This window comes from Megalops cyprinoides, chromosome 4, assembly GCF_013368585.1.
Source record: "Megalops cyprinoides isolate fMegCyp1 chromosome 4, fMegCyp1.pri, whole genome shotgun sequence".
NCBI lineage: Eukaryota > Metazoa > Chordata > Actinopteri > Elopiformes > Megalopidae > Megalops > Megalops cyprinoides.
Window position 1 is genome coordinate 39,674,541 of NC_050586.1, and position 21,607 is coordinate 39,696,147.

Consider the following 21,607-nt stretch of genomic DNA (forward strand, 5'->3'; position numbering starts at 1 on the left):
CTTTCCAGACAAATGTATTGTCAAGTTTCAAGTCTACTGACATCCAATAAAAATGATGTACATTTTATAAGTACTGCCATTGTCTCGTTATTACTCAAAGCTGTCCATTAATCAGTTATGGGCACCACTTTGCAAATGTCCCAATGACATTAGAAATTATGACCACAACTCTTTGTTGCCACCATATGGCCTTGTACATGACCTGAATATGTGAAGACAGTTAACGGGGGTATGGAGATATTAAGTATATAAAATGTGTCTTTTTGGAGGCAATGTTCATTTTATGGCCTAATTTGCTACGGTCCTTAATATGCACTAGAAACAAGTGACAATTATATTGCCCTTTTCTAATGGTGTAAAAATGACAATAATATTTGTGTCATAATATAGTTTCAGTAGTGCAGTTCCATATTGTTCTCATCCTGAAGATGCTCATGTGGCTGTCAACCCGGAGGAAAAGGAAGGTGGACACGTCACGCCCACGGCCTGTAACACGGAAGAGGAGAGTAGAGGAAGGAGGCTCCACGTCATTGAGGTGCATTTATGCGAAGGGGCAATGAACGTGCGTTACACGTTCTAAAACACTGCCATTTCTTGTAGCTAGCTATGTACAAAAGAACGCATCATGAATTACATTCCATTTAGTCTTTACAATTGGGATTATCGGCACATTTGAAACGACTCTCGCAGCAGCACCCAGGATAATTTTTTTTTGGAATCCCGCTGAAGGTAATGCTGCTGCATTTTATTAGCTGGCTAGTTAGCCATCCGCTACCCTTAGCTAGTCTTGACACCGGATAGACTCATTCGCTCGCAGGTAGCAAGCAGCTCCTGTTCTGACAGCCGTAGCCCTAACGTATCCTGCTAACCGGCTAGCTTGCTAATTAGACAGCAGTATGACAACATACTGAATAGTGTGGGTGAACGTTATTGTCATTGCAATATTCATTTTGTTGGTTTTCACACTGAGCAGGTTTTTACAAATAACGCCGACCAGCTAGCTATCCATCTTGAGAATTCCTGTTCCAGTATGTTGGAGTTGCCTTTGCTATCTGCTAGCCCGTCAGCTAGCCTGTTATTATCTGATCCTCGCCATAATTAACGCATATTTAACACACACGCGATCGGCCGTTAGCTGGGTTCACTTAGAACCTGTCTTGCTTCTATGCGTGGTTGATTCAGAATAAATATTTGAACCTCAACCTGCTGTTATCAATTGGGAATGCGGAACAGCGAGTGTTGGTCGGACACGCGATATCACGGTACCGCCTCTGACAGCCAGCTACGGTTCCACTTAACAATGGTAGACTTGTCACCTGTCCTCATGTTTGCTACCTGCTTCCATTATTATAACCTAGAACAGTCGATAGGATACACAGCCGCTGCACAATGCAGGTTGTGTCAATAGCTATATTTGTTTTATATAGCTTGTCTAGTCATAGCTAATCTTTAAGGGTACAGTATTTTCCTAAAAGGAAGTGTTACGTTAAATATTTTGTCATTCTTGCCTCAGCCATTGAGGTTTTGTTCAATTGCCTTTATCCCTGTTGTGCTTTGCGGTGCGCTCTTGACAAGTCTTGTTTCAGGTAGTGGGAATGCTGCGTTGCAGCATGCAGATTTACATTCATTTGAACTATATCTGTAAAACTACTTGTTTGTAGTTTAACGCATACTATAGCACCTCACAGAGTAAACTAAGTTTGAGAATCAGTGATCGCAGTGAATAGACAGATACATCGTCTGTGCAATACGGGTGTGTTTTCCACAATAGAAAAAAAAAATTCCACAGAAATTTCCTAACCAAAGTACAATTGTTGCGAAGGTGTGTCTGTAATTAGTTTGTCATGAGAAATCAACCGTCAGAAAACACCCTGATCTACACGCCCTACTCAGGCTGTCTGTCCACATAAAAGAAGAGTCTTTTTTTTAACTCGTAGTAGAGATGTTTCACATAATCTTCTGCAAGCAGGCGGATAATGACTTCTCTTACTTCAATATATCTGACCCAGGTTTGTGCACTGAACAAAATCAATGCACGGTGCAGATGAAAAGTGCACATTGACTCAGTTTCATCCCGGCAGCAGCAAGACGACATCGCATCAAGTAGCATACTGACAATGCCAAAACTGTCCTGTAACCCTGCGACCTGGGGGCGGCAAAGCGGCCCTGTGTGTTTCCCTTCAGATTCGTAACTTGTCTTTGAATGGCGGGGAGAAAACTGATTAGCACACTTTAAGTTGTTTTCAGTTGTTGGAGCTTGCATATTTGGACTATGGTATTGAAATAGTTATGGTGTCATGCTTTGCTATGCAAATCTGGATAAAATCAAAGTATAAATCTGCCTTCTGCCTTTCTGAGTTATTTGCATACACATGTGTAAAAGAGCTGTATCATTTGTATTGTTCTGTAAGATCCTGGCTTGTTTTAATGTGCAATGGATAATCAAGTTCTTGTGACAAGATTGCTAGGTCTGAATTAATTTAGATAAACATAGAGATCACTGAAATCCATGGTTACGCCAGTTTATATGCAGCAGCACAAAGAATATTCAGCACATGCCTTTTCTCTCTTTAGCTGTATTCACCGTTAAATTAGAAATGCCAGACGACTGAAAACACTTCTATTTCAAGCATCTAACACAAGCTTGACTGTCACACCAAGGTGGAAGGGGCTCCAAAGTGAAAATGATAGGTCTAATTATCATCATTCCATGGGAGATGTAGCCCACAGGCACCACGATAATGAAGGCGAGCCGAATCACAGTTCTGACTGAAAGGTGAAAACATTCTCACGTTTAATTCATTCAAAAAAAATGTGAAATGTCAAAATTAGGCAATTAACCAGCCATTTTTTTTAATCAAATGTGTGATCTTCGCTCAATGTGAGTTTTGGCAGTATGTTACATAGCAGCCGTGAGGCTGTGAGTTATAGCCTCTGTTCATTTGGTCAGAGAAACTTGCTTAAGACGAGGCTCAGTGCTGACTTCTTACCACTGTGTTAAAGTTGGTATGCATGTGAAAATGTGGAGGAACAGCAGGATAGTCCTCAAGTCTTCAGGTGCTGTGAGTTGGTAGGGCATCTTTTCCAGATACTCATGTCCAAAATGACAATACTGTCTATTTCAAAAAAGAACTAGGGCTGAAACTGCACATATTTTATCATTTAGGGTGGCTCAGTGCTGGCGATGTTCACCTTAAACTCAGTTCAGTAGGTTTGCATTTTCAAAGCATATGTTTAAAGGTTTGCTCACCACCGGACATTATACAATTTACGGTGTCTGTGTGACATATGTTATGGTCACATGTGGTGTAAGCCCACTAAAGAAAATGGAATCTGCTTAAAAAATGTTCTTCAATCATTTTAATGCATTTTCTATTCCATTATGAAGTTGAAAAAAGTCACCAGAATCTAAAAACATGACCAATACAAGCAGCTTGTCCTTAATGATATTAATTTCTCAGCTGGCTCATGTATCCAGGTTGGCTTAAATGTGTACACTTTTACACTTTGTCCACAATGTGATCCAGTTATGAAGCTGCGTTTTTTTACAGGAGCAATTGAGATAATGTACTGTCCCTTGTTCAAGGGTATGTCAGTAATGGCTCACCTGATAAATACCTGGGCTTCTGTCAGAGTCTGCTAATCTAACCACTGAAATGGAAACAATGCAGCAAATAAAAAAGAATATCAATTTCAGAGGTTGTTAAATTGTATTGCACCACTTGAATCTTGCAATGTAAATAATGGTATCAGTATGAGAATGTGTTGAAATGCATTTGTGGAGAAGCTGGTCAGAACATCTTGCAAAAAGAATCAGTAGGAATAAAACTTACAAAAAACAATGAATTATTTAAAAAAATTACAAACAGAAGGAACCTGCCTTCCTTGCTCTGCAGCCACACACCTGTATTTAATAGTCCTTAATTGGCAGGTGATGCTAATTAACCAGTGGCTGGATTACACAGACACAGACAGTTACAAATTGAAGTAACTTTGAAACAGTTAACTGGTTCGATGTATTTGATGTGAAATGAGCTCAGTTATTGCCAAGGTTGAACAATGAAAGACAAGATCCTTCCTTAATTGGTTTTGGGGAACAGGTGAAGGTTCTCCTTCACAGCATTATATTTTGCTGTATTTTTGGCATAAAGGACATTATATTGTGTTCACTGAAATATCAACTAACAAATAAAAGTAACAAGGACATGGACAGAATAATATACATAATAGTTCAATGCAAGCCAGTTTCAAGAATGAACAACTTTGTTGTAACTGTGTTGCATTTGTGAAGAAATATGTTGATGGGCTCAATACACTAGACTTGCTGCAGATAGTTACAATGTAGCCAAATTCAGCAGGGCTATTTTGGCAGGAATCACCAGACAACCCATGGCTGAATTTAGATTCCCCTACTTTTATATTGATGTGTTTGTGGTCTGTACATGTCATTTTGGTTATTGTGGGAAATACCTAAGCTCCATCATGCATATTTTCTGACCCAGCGTACAGAGGTCAGGAGGTAGCCTGGGTTTCATATTTCAGACTGATTTTTTAAAATCCAGAAGTTATACTTAGAGAGTCTGAAGCCATAAGAGAACTTTGAAGAGAGAGAAACATCGACCGTCTGTGGAGTTGGTGCAAAATAAGTAGAAATTTCTTCTGGACAGACACTTTTTATTTTGAGATGATAGATCTGATAGATCTTTTTCATTTTTTTCTATAACGTTGCATTCATTGTTTCTTCTGAAATACTAATGGCCAAGGAGCAGTGCTGTTGTAATTGCCCTTTTAAAGGCAACTGCAACTGAACATTAAATATTTGAAATCCTCTATGTATAGATAATACTGTATGTATAAGATTTACTGCTAATATCGATCATTTAAAACAGGACAATTTGCAGGACAGGACAACTTTGATGGTTGATTCCTCTGTTGGAAGATAGGAAAACAGCCTGGACCTAGATGAAAGCTTGAGAAGCAGATTGTAAGTGCTGTGGGCGCATTTTACATAGTTGAGTGGATATACAGATTCTACTTTCTAATCCGAAACACTAGAAAGAGATTCAGGTGTTTGTTTTCCCTAATGTTTATATCCTGTTCACAGCACTTTGGTCTGGTCATAAAAATCGGTCACCTATCGTATGTACTTCTGTAAGTGTCCTTTACTTCTGGTTGCTCATAAAATTCTTCACTGGAGGAACACTTAGTAAGCCGGTTGAGGTAGAGTACGCCTGAAATGACCCCTGTTCAAATGTGGTGAATCCTCTTTTGGCAGACAAGATCTTGGAAAGAAACAGAAAAGGTCAGAATGCCTTATCTGAAAAAAACATCAATCGTGTTAAAGCGTCTGTTTTCTTGTGGTTACACCACTTTCAAAAGGACTTTGGTAGAGTCACGAGAATTGGTCATCAATGGCTTGCACATCATTTTAGATACTTATTTAGTGATCCTACTGAAAGGAATCATCCGAAATGTGTGAAGGTCATCCGTAACTTTCTCAAACCCTTTGGGATGAAAACTTGAACTGTGTGTTGGCTAAGCTTTGCTAAGCTTCAGAGAATATTTTTTATTGGGTACCAAGGGCTGTTTTCTCAGTAATGTTCTGTAGTTCAACTGGCAGCTGTCATAAGGGCTTACCCAGTCCCTATCATCAGGAGCTTTAACATTCTTTTTTATAGTTCTATAAAATATAACAGGTTGTATTTTTAAGCTAATGAGTGTCTGAGCCTCTGGGACAGTATTTAATTTGACCTAACAAACAGGTGTTAAATAGGCGATCCTTACAAGGGTACTTGATAAGTGCTTGTTATGTTCAGTCAGACACTTTCCCTGGATCTTGTTTTCAGAGAACCACCCAAAGCTCCTTGTGTGCTGTTTGCAAAGCTACTAACAACTGCTGCAAAGCATTAATGTGTGTGTGTGTGTGTGTGTGTGTGTGTGTGTGTGTGTGTGTGTGTGTGTGTGCGCGCGTGTGAGCATTCTTTTGGTCTGCCGGACTCTGAAGTCACTCTTGTCGTTGTCGTTGCAGTCCTGCTGCACCCTGATGCTCTGATGGGCGAATCGGGACATCGACGCTCCACCCTCGTCTCCAGGCTGCCCATATTCCGACGGAGCGCCAGCAAGAGGCAGGACTCGCTCCCGTCCTCGCCGTCATCCGGCGGCGTCGCCAATGGCGTCCACACCTCGTCCCCGTCCAGCACCAACTCCAGCTCCAGCAGCACGGGCAAGAGGCGGAGCCTGTTCCGCACGCCCTCCATCAGCTTCCACAGCAAGAGGAGCAGCGAGCCGCGCATCGACTCCGCCCAGCTAACACGGGACAATGGCGGCCAGCCGCCTGAGGGCGCCTTCCAGAGGGCCGACGACAGCGGCCGCTCCAAGATGCGCCACTCCTTCGGCTTCGGGGTGCACAGGCACAAGAAGATCACCCGCTCGCAGACGGAGGACTTCGAGAAGGCCTCCTCCAACCGCGGCCTCTTCATCAACTGCATCAGCTCGGCCGCCAACGAGGGCGACGACTCGGGCTTCCTGGACGACTACAGCAGCAGGCGGTCCTCCAAGGCCAAAAAGCAGCTCCTGCCCAAGTCCTTCTCGTCCCACCACAGGCTGTCCAAGCCGCCGGGCCTGGTGCCGGACCAGGGAGGGGCCCGCGACGTGAGCGGCGAGCCCCCGAAAACGGGCACCCCGGGCTCCTGCCCCGGGGAGCTCGGCGAGAGCTCGCTGCAGTCGCCCATGCTGTCCGAGGACCGCACCACCGCCGTTACCCCGTCCGAGTTCATCCCTGTCACGGAGGACTCGGTCTCGGAGGCCGACGCGCTCCCCGCCCTCAGCCCCGCTGCCCCGTCCGAGGACTTCGCCGGCCACGCAGACCCCGCCTCCGGGGAGCTCCTTGAGCCGGCACCTCCCGCCGCAGAGACGTTCCCCTCAGGTGACGCCGGCGAAGCGGACGCCCCATCCAGCACCGCCTGTGCTGAGCCAGCCCCTCCTCCCAAAGAGGGGGACCCGGAACCCGCCCACGCCGAGAGGGCCGGGGAGAACAGGCAGGCCCCTGAGCCCGGCGAACGGGACGAGAGGCCCGCCGAACCAACGGAGAGGAGGCAGAAGAACACAGTCCTCATCCAGGAGCCGGGGAAGGGAACGGGTGCTGTCAAACCCGAGGCCAGGCCTTCCCACCTGAGAAAGCCTCACACAGGTAATGCCCCATCCAGCTGCCATCTCACCCCGCAAAGCTTCCACTCTGCTTATAATGCAAAATCCTCAAATCCTCAAGACTCCAGCGAGATTAACCTGCAGCGGGCCTTAGAATGATGTTGCCGTATGGATTTGCTTCTCTGAATACCAAAGGCACATCACAATAAATAGAAACTAATTGTGAGTCAAAAGAGGAAGTTTTAAAAGAAACTACAAACAAATAAATGAAAGAACAAAGGACGCCCTGCAGAGATGAGGATTAGGGGATGTTTGTCTTTCATGGAAGCATGCTGAGAGCATAATTCCCAAGCAGGACAAGTCCCTAAGATTATACTCTCCTAGTAATAGCCTTTATTCATATGACAACCCAAGGGTATCAGTCTAGAGGCAGGCCTAACAAGGGAATACAGTGACAGGCGTATTGTGCTTGAGTACTGTTTGCACAAAAAAACAATATGTAGGTGCTCTGGGTATATTGTACAGGCAAATAAGTGGAGGCCTAGGCTGCCCAAAATTGCCAGTATTTCATCCCGAGTTAAAGAGAGCTACCTTATAAGACAGGGTCCAATTAGTATGAGTCCCCAGCTGCAACAATTTCTTGCAACACCGTGCACTGATAACACGGTGCCCTGTGCAGTGTGCAGAATAAATCTACAAACACACAGAAGGATACACTGTAAATAGAATATACTGCGGTGTGTTTTGAAAGCGTAGCATTTCAAATTGCATTAACCTGATAACCGTGATGGAAGTGTTCAGCATATTTGATAGGCTATTGCTGATATTTGTTTGGAAGTGGGTGGGGGGGGGGGTAAGTCTGGGTAACACATGCTAGGAATTTATAATGGTGTTTGTTAGCTCTCCCTCGACCTGGTGCTCGTAGCCAAGAAAGGAACTTGAGATTATTATGTTATTGAGAGTATTATCCCAGAGCTGAATGTGTTGTTTTTGAGATGAATGTCTGCAGCCTAGATGTGTTGTTTGTGTTGTGTTTGCGCTGTGGTGTGAGTGTGTGTTTGCGTGCCTGTGTGTGACGGTTGTGTCCCTGTGTCTGCCCCCCCCTCCAGTGTCCATGTGCAGCAGTGCCAGCCCGTACCACGAGGTGATGCGGATGGAGCGGCGGCTGCGCTCGGCGTCAGAGGGAGCCGGGGGCCCGCGGTTGCACCTCAACCTGAAGGAGCCGCACAGCGCCGAGGGCCAGGCACTGCTCCGGCAGAGGGCCAGCTCGTCCTCGTCCAAGCTGGGCAGCCTGGTAGGTCCCGGCAACATGGCGGCGCGCGGCGGGCTCGCTGACTCACGAAATCGCTTAGCCCACAATAATAACGCAGGCCACGTCGCGTATTAAGCCCTCGCACGGGGATAGAACCACAGCGCCAAATTAATCAGACTAATCCCTTCCCCGGCGCTGCAGCAGGCCGGGGGAAATAACACCTTCGCGGTCATACGCTCTGGCCGCTCTGCGGGTTCACGCGGGGTTTTCCAGTTCAGCGTTACGCGGGTCCGCTTTTTCGCTTCCCCCTCCCGGCGTCTTTCAGGCACTGAGGGCCCTGTTGTTCTGCACCAGATTCACGTTTCAGGTCTTACAGCTCCAGCTACTTTACAATTGAACTCGTAAGCTAGGAGGGCATGCATGATTCATACAGAGGGGCGCACATAAAAGGTCCGTGGGACGTGCCAGGGACAGATGCGGGGCTGCTGTAACGGCCCCCTCAGTTCTCTCACAGCTGTTCGAAGCGGAGCTCCACTGCGTCCTGTGCTGTTGCCAGGCTCCAGGGCCATTCCAGTTTAAAGAACTTCAAAGTCCCCTCAGAACCTCAGACGCACCGCAGTGATCAGCAGATTGGGGGGTGGAGGGGGGGGGGGGGGGGGGGCGTTTCTGTCACCCATGAGGCGCTTGCACCAAAAGAAAAGCCTTGGCTGTTTTAGATCCTCAGTGCATTTGTAAAGCTGTTGTTTGTCTTGTAGTTTGTGAATGGGACCAGGGTGTTCCGGAGTGGCATTGGGTAATTGCGGTCAGAGTCCTGAGCCCCGAAAGTTTATAAATGCATTGTGAGAACACCTAATCTACCCTGCAGTTTGGCCGTGGTGCAGAAGTGAGGAAGTTCGTCTCTGCAGTCTTGGATAGACTAAACCCATCCGATAATTAAAATGGTGAGCAACAAAGTCTGGTAGGACATGACTTGGCATAGTTCCTGGAGCTACTTTTGTGGATGTTTTTTTGGCATCAGTGGACCTTTTCTGCATTTACATCAGTATAAAATGATCCAAAGATTTCTCACCTCATGACCCCAATCTATTCTTTTGGCTCTCAGCTCAGAATGGGAAGGTGAGTGAGTTGCATGAGGTCCCTCATAGTCTGTCACATATACACATAACTTGTCTCTCTGGCAGGAAGATTGGCACCAAGTTGGAAGTAAATCAAAGGATAAGGACCCCTAGCAGTGCTGTGTAAAAAAAAGATGGGAACAGTAAGCCAAGGACAGGAGCTAGGGGCAGAGAGGAGGTATATTTGTGAACTAATATCCAGCATACTATATAACCCTTGCAGATGCAGCAAAGAGTTAAACATTTTGTCATCCTAAACAGCTTAGCTTTAATCAGACATGAAGGTAATTATGTAATAAGATAAATATTATGTGTTGCCACCAGCTCCCAATTTGCACATTGAGTCACTCAGTAGAACTTGGGAGTACTTTAAGCATGCTAAATATTTACAAGTTTAAATTACATTTTCTAGGCTAACGTGTCGAAATGAGCAATTATCCAGAATACACCATTACGGTGTGTACCAGTGTGCATACAGCCTTCGTAAGGCCAGCTGCTCACGTTTGAAATCCTGTGGCAAACCGTAAGTATTACCATTGCAGTCTCGACAAAAAACATAACAGAAAACAGTGCTTGCATATCAACATTGATTTGGAGGGATGGAAATATGAACAAGACCAGACAAATAGGCCACAAGGTAATGCAGTGAGAAATTAGATTTACAGAGTTCTCCAACACTCTGATTAGGGGCAGATGGCAGCAATTAGGTCTGAATGTGCAGAGTGTATTACATCATCCAAATATTGTGCGTTATGTTGGCTTAGAGCAGACAGCATTTACAGATACAATACCAGATATTTTGCATAGCCAGACCCAAATTTGTGCAATAAATTAGATGTTAGGGGAAAAGACTGATTGAATGATTGTCTCGCTGGTGGCATGCAAATATGGAGAGCTGGAACAGCGAAATGAATGAACAGCGGCTGATTGAGGCAAATCCAGTCCTGGCCTCTCATGCTGTTTTCCGGAATACAGTCTTCTAAAACTTTAATGTCCCCCCCGGTGCATCCAACCCGTTGATTGAGGTGTGGGGGGCTATCAGGGAGCAGGACTCTTACAAATGAGACCAGCCAGGACCTGGACCTTGCTGTTGGGGGCACTCTCTGGTCAGGGAGTGTTTCTGGGTTAATTCTGAGTGCCTGCCCCTCTGATTCCTTCATTAATCAAAGAGGTGGGAGAATCAGCATTCTGAGTTTCTGCAGAGCTGACTGTTGGTTGTGTATCAGTGGCTGAAGGCCCTATGAAGAGAGTGATTGGTGGAATCCATGTCACAGTGACGGGATGGGTAGGTGGGGGCGGGCCAGTGCTGGAATGTGCGGCCTGTAATCTGGCAGCTGTGATGCAGAGGGGACGCCCCACCTGTGGTCACAGCTGCCGGGTTAGCGGCTGGGTCCATGCGGCACTGTCCGCGTGTCTCACAATTCACAGGGCGGTTGAGAGCGTCGGTGTTTTTCGAGTTGAAAAACAGCCTAGATGGACTGTATTGTAAACATGTCATTCCTCAGTGCAGCCCATCAGTTCTTCCTCAGGATTTTCATTTAGCATAATGTCAAAATTCCATTAGACTCTGAATCTTAATAGGCTTAGCACATCTAAATGTGTTCCTTTCTTGTCACCACAACTTGTCAATTAGTTAAAAAGCCATTTGGAACATCATTTGTGGTTTTGTGAGAATTGTTAGAACAGCCATTAATTTGGCTGTAGATGTCATTCTGTGCTTTGAGTTTTATCAGAGAGGGAGCTGCCCTCCCTCCTTCCCTCTCTCTAAGGGCCACACAAAGAGGAGAATGACAGGGAGGGATGGAGTTATCTCAACTCTACATCTCTTCAAAGACTCTAAAACTCCCTGGGTTTCTTAAGTAGACTCCATTTACAGATAGACCGGAATGATGTTGTCAAAACTGCCAGCTACTCTCATAGGCTTGCTTAATCAAAATATATTTTTTCATGCCAGACTTCCCTGAAAATGGCATAATACACACTGTACAAGTTCCCATTAATTGCTTTATTAACAAGTGTTCCCCGCTTATCTGTCTTATTTATGTTACTTGTTCAGCTTCATTTTTGAATTTTTTGTATGTCTTGAAAGTGGTAAATGGTCTTAAGCGGTATGTGGAAATGCAGGAAATTGTGATTGTCCTGGTAGACTCAGATAGAATTATGTGTCATGCAAGTTCACTGTTGTAAACCGGTCTCCTTCGCATGGGAATTGGAGTGCCATCGTCTGTGAAAGCATAATGGACTAGACAGCTGGGAGTTTCAGGTAGTGTTTGACAATTTTAATTTAATTGCACTTTTGAATGAAGAAAAAGGCAGAGCACTTTCCCTGCCTTTGCTAGATGCAGAGGAAGGTGTAATTTCCTTATTTCCCTTGAGAACAGTGATCTCGGCGTCAAGGTCCTGAGGCCGAGATCAAGAACAAGAAGTCAAAAGAATCCCACAAGAGGGGCTGGGGGGGCTTTGACTCAAAATACAGCCTGTACCCTGCCTGTGGCATTCAGAGCATCCAAAACCAGCAAGTACACTGGTGCCAATGATGGCACGGAGGGCAAACCTGAGGGTGGCAGAAACCTTGCTGCTGTCATCACAGCACATCTCAAAGGGCTCTGGGGCCCTTCAGCCAAAGGAGGAGAGGGCTCGTCCAGCAGTAGACACTTCCGCAACTCGGCCAATGGAGAAAGGAACCGTGCCCGGAAGAGCCAGAGGCAGGAGCTAATCTCATCTAATCCCATGACACATACCGTCTCCTGACTCTGCAGGAGCGCTCTTCAATCGCCATACTTTCCTATCAGTGCCCGGAGCACGGCGCCCCGATAAACGTATCTGTCAGATGGAACATGTGGGCTTCTTTGGCTGTAGGCACTGTCTCATAATGCCGACATGAACCCCCCCCAGGGGAGGCTGAGTGTCAGGGGTCCATGGACACGTTGACTGATCGGGGCTGTCACACGTGCGAGAGAGCGCGTCTGGATGTGTGTAGGAACCTGTCAGCATGTCCCCACATCGTAGGACATGGCGGTTGAGTGCTGTGCGGCGAGGGAAACCCCACAGGGTCTGATGTATAGACTGCGACCGCAGCTGCAGATTGTTACTGTTGGAATCATAGGATGCCCTGCTCTCTGGTGCATTTCCTTTTTAGCCCTTCATGCCAAAGGTTGTTTGGGAGCAGTGTCTGGACTTGTGCCATGACTTTGTCTGAGGGTGACCCGTTGTCCTTCCTGACATGCTCCCTTTTCATAAGGGACATTATTCGACTAGTTTTGTTTATTCATTAGTTTTTTTTATTGCTAACACATGAGCGCTAGCTGCACATGGAGTCACAGTAGTGTTAAGAGAACAGGCATCTCCATGTTATGGGGCCCAAAAGGGGGGGCGTAATTACCACGGCCAACGTTCAACCTCCTATCTAAAGGGGCTACTGTTGGTTTAACATACCAGTGTATGTGTTTACATTTACATTTACATTTACATTTATTCATGTAGCAGACGCTTTTATCCAAAGCGACTTACATAGGTTACAGTTCTTTCCAATGTTATCCATTTATACAGCTGGATACTCCTTGTTAGCAGCACATTGTGACCAATGTTAGCTTTTCCATTTGCTAATTAAGCAATAAAGCATGAATAGATGTGCTTCTTACTGAAAAACTGCACACCTAGGGATGCAATAAGACATGGTGTCTCTAAAGTGAGTTAATGTCTTTTTGAGAATCAAGTACATTAAATACAGCGTAAAAAGTGTACCTCTAACAACAGCTGTTACTGTTGCTAGAATGCGATTGCTATGTTTGAATATTTGATAATTTGTTCATTGAAATACTTGATATTATGAAACTGGTGCCATAAATATTCTTGTGAAGAATTTGTCTTGTTCTGTGTGGGTTATACTATAGCAATTCATGATTAGCGATTTTTGATTGCTGTCCATAGACAACAAATCTGAGAAGAGAGATTTCTCAACCTTAAATACCAACATATTGCAAGAATGGTAATATTGGTAAGATAAGACACCCTGATTGGTACATTCAGTGAAGTCTATCTAGCTAATATGCGGGGCAAAATAAGCCACGTAGACCAGCACTGGTAGAGGTGACCCGCTGTGTAGCCAGCCAGGTCACAGAAAGTGGAGGTCTGTTCAGAATCCCTCGGGGGAATCAGTAATCCACACACCTGTAGCTGACTGGCATTTGCTTCAGAGCCCATCAGTGCGGATGAGCGCGCTCTGCACTGCCTTTGAGAGTGGCAGTTTATGACGGCTCAGGTGGAGTGACAGGTGACTGGGATCGATGTGAAGTGGAGCTGAGCTGAAAGGGTTGTAATCAGGCGAAAGTAAGGAAAAGCCTTGGTCACCCCTCGAAGCTGGCCTGCTTGCTGTACCCATAGGGGAAGGGCCGTGGCGGCAGCAGTGGGGCCGGTGGAACGTGCTACCTTCACGGGTCCCCTGGTGGGAGATCGGCGGCCGCATCTGTGACCGAGCTCAGAATGACACACTAGAGGAAGTAATCAGGCTACAGGCCTCCTGGAGAGATTTTGTTTCGGAAGACTGTAATATAACAGTGTGATCAAGATGTCCTGTTGCGCCGTGGAGTATGGTGGCTTTGCCTCCGTCTCAGCTCAGAATTATTGCGTTGCACATGATGTGAGTCAGCTGCTAATCGAAAGCAGACTCTGCCTCCCGCAGGACTCCATCCCTATTATAGCAAGATTGAGGAATGACAATTATCTCAGAAATATGATATGACATTTGACCTGTCAAAGAGAGAATGCTTGAGGGGGATATTCTTCTTTTTTTATCTTATGGGAGAAAGCTTACTGTGTAGGTGTATTGAGATAGACCTTAGTCTTAGCTGACTAGCTACATATTTATGGGTGAGCTCTGTGATGATCCATGTCAGAAAGACTGTCTGATAGTACAGTGTTGGTCAAATTGATTCACTGGTGTTGTTTGATATTTTAATCTTTGTTCCAAAGCAAACACACACGGTGGTTACAATATTGTGTTCCTCCTGTCTGCCTATGTGTCTAACTGTGAATGTGTGTCAGTCTGACTTTGTGAATACATTTTCTGAGGGAAAAGAAGTTTTTCTGTGTCCCGGTGAAGATCTTTAAGAATAAGAAAGTCACCTTAAACCTACAACGCAAACTAGCTTCCTGAGTAACAAGGACACGTTTTTTGAACGGTAGTATCATATTCAGAAAATGGGTTGGTCCTCTGCCTCAAGCATTTGGACCTATTTTTCCAGCCTAATTCCAGGATCATGTTGCAGTCAGATATTTTATACATACCTGGCATTGGCAGAGTCTAAGTAGACAATGCTACTAATTAACATGTCAAATTGAAAATAATAATAAAAGGGCAAAGGGAGAGGCACTATTTGACCTATGAAACAGGCACTGTCTCTCTTACATAGATTAAGAGAATTGAGTTGGACATTAATGGTTGATCTAAGTGTTATAAAGTTTTGACAACAGTAAGCCTTTGTGTGAGTCACAGGGCTGGATATGGATAGACAGGTTGGATTGGTGTACATGTAAAGACTTAAAGCTGAAGCTACATGAAGCAATTATATGTGCAGATGTCATAAAAAGGCACCACCTGCTATTGCAGCAGAACCTTTCTTATTAACAATGATACGTGGAGGAACTCGAGACAATTAAAGGAACATTCCGGATTCGTCAAATCAAACGCGTCAGCCCTGTCATTACAACTGCATATGCAGACAGTATGGGTACAGATTTGTGACATCACGATCTTGTGCTCTGCTGAGTGGATGTTAAAATGTAGTTGAATGGCAATGTGAACTATAGGGAAACAAAAAGTTTTTTTTTTTTATTAACCATACCTGCTTAGAGAGCTGCTTGTATCTCAAACCTGTATAGGTTTGTCATGAGCCTTATGGACATCATATTGGACACAAACATTGTACAGTCCATGTGCAGAACACTAAGCACTAAGCAGTCTTCTTAAATTTCTTCAGCTTATTCTGTTGCACATGCCATGGTTTCACTTAAATGTAATGTGGTCTACTGGGTACAAGTTACACATGAGTGTTATGTTGTAGTAGGTGTTCCTGCAAAACACAAAGCAAACCGTTTTTGTTGACAGGCATGAAATTAAGAAACGAAAAACCAGTTTTTCAGCACACAGGTTCCCTCATCTCGGTGTCACTCTTGTGGACGTGCGTGATCTTATGCTGCTTTAGAGGATAATTGATAGAAAACATGTGAAATCATAGTCAGTTATGTAAATCCATGTTTAATTTATGTATGCATGCATAATCTACACATATTGCCTAAATGAGTCATAAATCCAATTTATATGATGTTTAAATAGCATAAGAGCAAGCCAATTGTATAACTAATGGTGATGCGTCTGATTAGGCTAATGGTTTCTTGACTTTTTATGGGAAAGTGCTAAGTAGAGAAGAGAAATCACATCTTTCACACAGTAGTTATCCAGTAAATATGAGTTAAGATCATAGACAAGATGCTTCCACATTTGTTCACGGTAATCAGTGCAACATGCAGTTAATTAAACCATATTTAGCCCAGGTACAGTGTTTTTGAACACATACATACATGTACATGTACATGTGTAGGCCAGAGGTTTGGTCTTTTCAAATATGCAATACAGACTTTGAAAAGATTTCCAGTTCTAGACATAAAATTTTTGTGGAGGAACCAGAGACTTAACTATTGAGTTAGTGGGCTTTTTGACTGATAGCTGGGCCTCATGCCAGGCCAGTTCAACTAGCGAAATCTCTTTTCCAGTGCTAACCTGTGCTGAAGTGTAATGCTCTGCGATACTCAAATAGATTTAGATAACAAAAAATGTGATTCAAATGACAGACATTTTGAAACGGGGAAACTCAAAACAGTGTAATTTGGATGTCACAGTCCCCTCTCTGGAGAGGAGTCCAGGTAATTGTAGGACAACAGCGTAACCACATTTACCACCCGTTTTATTATGAGCTATAAAGTGTAAAAAAACAGAACATTTCTTAGGCTGAATGTGATTGTCTGATCAAAAATCATCCTGAAAATACTGCAGAATGGGACGTTGCCAGGAGATGTAACATAACCAGCAACTTAAATCCCCAAAGTGCACAGTGCACCTGTGGGTTAGCACCTGAATTTTAATCACAGCATTACATGGTGATACAACCAAGTGAGTAACTGTTTCAACATTAGATGGTACAAAGGGTGCAGAATTTACTGTATTTCCCTGAATATCAGGCTTTTCAAAGGAGATATTTTTTTTTATTCTAAACTGTGCTTTATTAAACAGAAAAATGATAATAATGCAACTTCAGGAATAAATAATAATTCCTATAAGTAGGGTTGACATGCAGTATGCTATAGTACTTGTTTACTTGTTCTGAAAATACAAAAATTGAATTTTGCTTATCAGTCATCAGTAAGTGCTGTGACATTTGTCAAAACGTCTTGCATGTTGTGCCTCACATTATTCTGTGACATTGTTATTTTAGCTGCGCGATGGTTGTTTGATGCCTCTGTTCCAGCTACTTCAGAGAGCTCCTATTGCCTCCAGTCGTCAGCATGCACAGCAAGGTTGCTGAATCCAGAGAGAGACGGCAGCACTCATTCTGAGGACTGCGTGAAGCTTAGGTTGCTGCAGAGTTCTTTATGAAGCCACAAAAGAATTTCAAATTGACTATTTGACTATTTTATTGCTTTGGAAAAAAAAAAAAGCTGCTCTTCTCTGTGGATTTGTACTTTGCGAAAGGTGAAGAACAACAAATGCGTGATAGAGATGCAGTTAAATTATGCTTAATTGGCACCGTAAGACCTTCTCAATCCCTTTGGATACCTGCCCAGCTTTTGATCCACTCCTTGTGATATGGGCACTGCAGATGGGCCTTTTCCTTTTTCCTGCTGCTATGCTAAGCTACACATCACATCTGCTCGCACTATCCACTGGTGTCACTGTAGCCCTTGGAGCGACCTTTCCCCATTTAGAAGTCAGCAGTTTTGATTTGTCTGGGAATATAGGGCCAACTGCATTTTTAAAAATTCATATTTTGGAGGGTAAAACCCGGCCTAATATTCAGGCCAATGTAAAGTTTAACTTGCATCACATCAGGAGGCTGCAAGGCATTGTGGACCTAAAATTGACAATCCTCATGCATGCTGCGAATATGAATTACGTTTCCCAGTATGACGACTGCAGTTGTGATAAGTGAAGTTAAGATGGTGCTTGCATGCAGGTGGTATTCGGAATCGGTTTCCTGTTCTGTCTTCCAAACCGTTCACGCATTAGTTTGGCCAGGAGGAGGCAATGTTTATACACAAATACCAGGAGAGGAAAAAAAGAACGTAGGTCTTCACCGGAATGGAGGCTGTCGTACTTACGCTAGACAAAGAGGCAGACATTTGCTTCTTTAGCCTTTCAGGCAGGTTATTGCTTTGGGGATAATCAGTTGCTTTTACATTACAGTTCTGCATTCTTTAGCAAAGAGTCAGTTGGGAAAATCGGCTGTTTTTGCATCACAGCTTTGCCTTTTTAAGTGAAGACTCTGTTGGGGAAAATAGTTTCTTTTTGATTTCACTCTTTTTCTTACGCAAATATGAGTTGGGGGGGAAGGGTTGTTTTTGCATTAGTGTTCTGTGTTCTAAGGTCGTGTTGGTTCACTGAAAAATGTGTTTTTCTTTTTTTAAAATCCTGTTCATTTTCTTCTCTCATTCTTGCCCTCCCTTTGTGGTCAGGGACATGGATCACTAGTTTCATCAGCTGTTTCTTTCCATTCACAGATTGTTGCCTTCAGCTTGCTAGACAACAGATGCCAGACTGTACTTCTTTGAAGTATTTGTAAACATGTACTTTCTTACCATCCTCTCTTTGCATATCCATACTTAAGGAGTGTTTGACCTCTTGCTCCTGTTTTTCCTCTATATTTCTGCCATTTTCAGCTCCTTACGAAGTAACAGACGCTGACAGAACTGCGGACTTCACATTGTTCTTAAAGTGGGAGCTTCATGAGTACTTTGTAATGCATGTGTTGGTATATGAAATTCAGCGCATATCAGTGAGAATCAGCCCGATTGTTCATGTTGTGGTGCCACTGGGAAGTGGCCTTATGCTCCATCCCGGTGCACTGTGGAGGGTCTGTGCCTCACCTCTTTCCATAGCTAGTGTGTACATTCTGAATCACTCTCCAGCCTGTGCTCGCTTCAGTTCACCCTCTGTGATTTGGCCCCATTTTATTATCTTAAGTGTAATAACCACACAAGCCCCATACCATTTCTGTTTGGGAGGAGGCATCACCCACTTCAACTCGTGCTTCTTATTAACGAAAACGCTGTGAAACGGGGCTTGGTTTTAGTGAAGGCGGATGTGATTGTTTTTTTTTTGCACCCCTGTTCTGAGAGCTGTTTATAATCTGTTGCTTGCCAGTTATTGCAGACAGAAATATGGTGCCAAATGTGGCTCGCTGCTGTTTGAACCATGTTGTCCCCATGGTCATTAAACTGCAGTGGCTGTCAGCACCACCAGCACGTCAGCGGGGGGGTGGGACGATGAATGGACTGTGACCTGTGATTATTTCCACGTTCTGAGGAATTACAAAAAGTAAAAATATCTTTATTACTGGCTTGCTCCTGCATATTCATTTCCTGTATATCAGAAGCGTATATCAGAAGTATATCAGAAATTTTTTTGTGTAGTTCAAAGATGGAAAGAAATAAATTGTGAATTAGCCGCATGCCATTTCGCCTCACTCAGGTGTGCGGCATTTCCTCATGAGGAAAACGCTGGAAGAATTTGCCGTTCTCGTGCGTGACTTTGCCTCGAACGCTGTTATTTAGAATGCGCGGATCCATGAATATTGATAATTTGCTCTGGCATCACCTCTTCATGCTTCCTGTATGTAGAACAGGGATGCAAAGAGCCTGGTGATAACTTGCACACACGCTTAAGCACAGTGTAGCACTGGGTGTTTTCTCTTTAAAACAGCCTGCGTAAATTGCTTTCTTATTGATTGTATTCTACATAAATACCATTAGATGGCAGCAGATCACTTCAGGTGAGCAGAGGCTCAAAAACCCAAATTTGCTAAATGGAGGTGCAGATTACAGTCAGCGTCTTTTCATCCTCTGGGAATGGGTTCCTTCCACACTCAAGGCCACCACCATATTTATGCTGTGAGTGAGCGCTAGCCGATACTGGCTTCTGTATTCCAAGCTGAAGCCTGTTGCCATTGTCCTGCGGTTTGTCAATGCCACAGATTCACCTTTGAGACAATAAAGTATTCAAGTATTATGTGTCTTCCTTTCAGCTGTATCCTGTTGTATTAGATTATGTATGCTTGTGTGTGTGTGTGTGTGTGTGTGTGTGTACATGTGAGTCATGTAAAATTATGTTCTGTTATGTATTCCATACATAAAAATCTGTATTTCATTTTATTTTAGTGCAAGAAACAAATGAGTTTAAACATAAAATCTCTGCTTTAGATTTCACAGTGGAAAATTTAACACAAAGGTGAAAAATGTTTGCCATAGTACTGTCCTAAACACTGCCCTTTCACTTATAAGCCATGATAGCTCTGATGAGCAATGTGCAGTCCTGTGTCCATTGACTTCCAGGGTGTGTAGGGTTAACACAGTGTTTCATCTTGTGTCTCATGTCCACAGGATGTCCTGAACAATCTGGGCTCCTCAGAACTCGATGAAGATGACCTGATGTTGGACATGGACCTCTCTGACGACCAGCGGCAGCGTCACGGTAACGCCCCCGCTCTGTCTAAAGCGCAGAACAAGCACAACGTTCAGCCGGTGTCTGTGGATAGCATGATAGCTACTCTAACCAGATGACACAGAAGGCTATATGGGGTTTTCATTGGGATTGTGTGTAATTCGCTCTCCAAGAAGCAAGGACAAGTTTTATCTCATGGTTGTTAATGGTCCCGCTCTCCAACTGACATCCTCAGTCTGTCCGGGGCCCGGGGCTGTTTGATATAATATCTGAGGACATTAACAAAGGTCAGCATGAAATATCTGTTAGGTATTATCTGAGGACACTGACAAAGAAGACTCTGACTGTAGAATGAGTGCGGGGCGCTCAGATGTATAGGGGATTGCATTTCATCTTCATACTTTATTCAGGGTCCTAGTTCAGATCAAGTCATCCAGATAATTACTGCCTCACTAACAACAATAGGAAAGAATGTTTTTTTTTTTTGCGTAATGGTGCCTATGTTTCAATGGTTTTGACAGCTTGCGTTCTCAGTAATGGGTAAAGATGAAAAGCCCGCAGTCGTTTTAAGCATTAGGCTTTAGTTTGTTATTTCGCTTGTGGTTTCTGCTAATAGGAGAGCTGTCAATGTTATGGTGACTCCTGGTCAATATGTTCCAAACTGTCCGCAATTGTTGACATGTCTTTAGACAGAAACCAGAGCTGAAAGTGTTGGCATTCTGCTAAATAGCTCCATGCTGTTCTCATTTTGACGTCTTAATCACGATAAAATTCATCAACATGCTTGCATTGGAATAATGACATTATAATTAAAACAATTAAAGCATGTAGTCATTTTAAATAAATATACCCTACATTGTGCTTAGAAAGTCTGAGAGTTTGAAAGCCCTGGCATCCTTTTTCACCAGTTGCTGTGAGCCTGCATAAATCCTTATAAAACCCGTTGTGAGTCTTCGTGTATAACAACCATGCATTACAAGGTGTACAGCGTCTTAGAGCACCTGCCGAATTACCTCACAACTTCATTTCCGAAAAATATCCGCTTATTTTTCTGTGGCGATTCATCGAAATGCCCAGAATTACATATGTATGCGCACGGTTGCATAAGCATCAAGGACGAACCCTCATTATCACAAAGCCAGCGCTAATGCCATCATTAATGCGTGCAAATACGATTTTGCATACTTAGACATTTTATGGCGCGTCTTCGTTTTTTTTCTGTAGTCTTAAAGACCGCACAGACGTTTCGTAGCTGAGCCCTGGGAAGTCAAGACGTTTCCGCTACAGGGAAGGGACGCGGTAAACAACAACAACAAAAAAAAAATGGCAGCAGTTTGACCTGAACACGGCGGTAGCGGACGGCCGCGGAGGACTCCTCATACT

At 43.9% G+C, this 21,607-nt stretch overlaps 1 protein-coding gene across 2 annotated transcripts in view; it reads left to right on the forward strand.

Annotated features, from left to right (window-relative positions):
* The first annotated feature begins 525 nt into the window (after window positions 1–525).
* ccser1 (coiled-coil serine-rich protein 1) overlaps window positions 526–21,607 on the forward strand; it is an 87,075-nt gene continuing 65,993 nt past the window's right edge. For both annotated transcript variants that reach the window (XM_036527955.1, XM_036527957.1), the window contains exons 1-4: window positions 526–729; window positions 6,029–7,189; window positions 8,256–8,440; window positions 20,164–20,254. In XM_036527955.1, coding sequence (XP_036383848.1) covers window positions 6,052–7,189; window positions 8,256–8,440; window positions 20,164–20,254 — 1,414 coding nt within the window. In that variant the 5' untranslated portion in view covers window positions 526–729; window positions 6,029–6,051. The remainder of the gene's footprint in view (window positions 730–6,028; window positions 7,190–8,255; window positions 8,441–20,163; window positions 20,255–21,607) is intronic.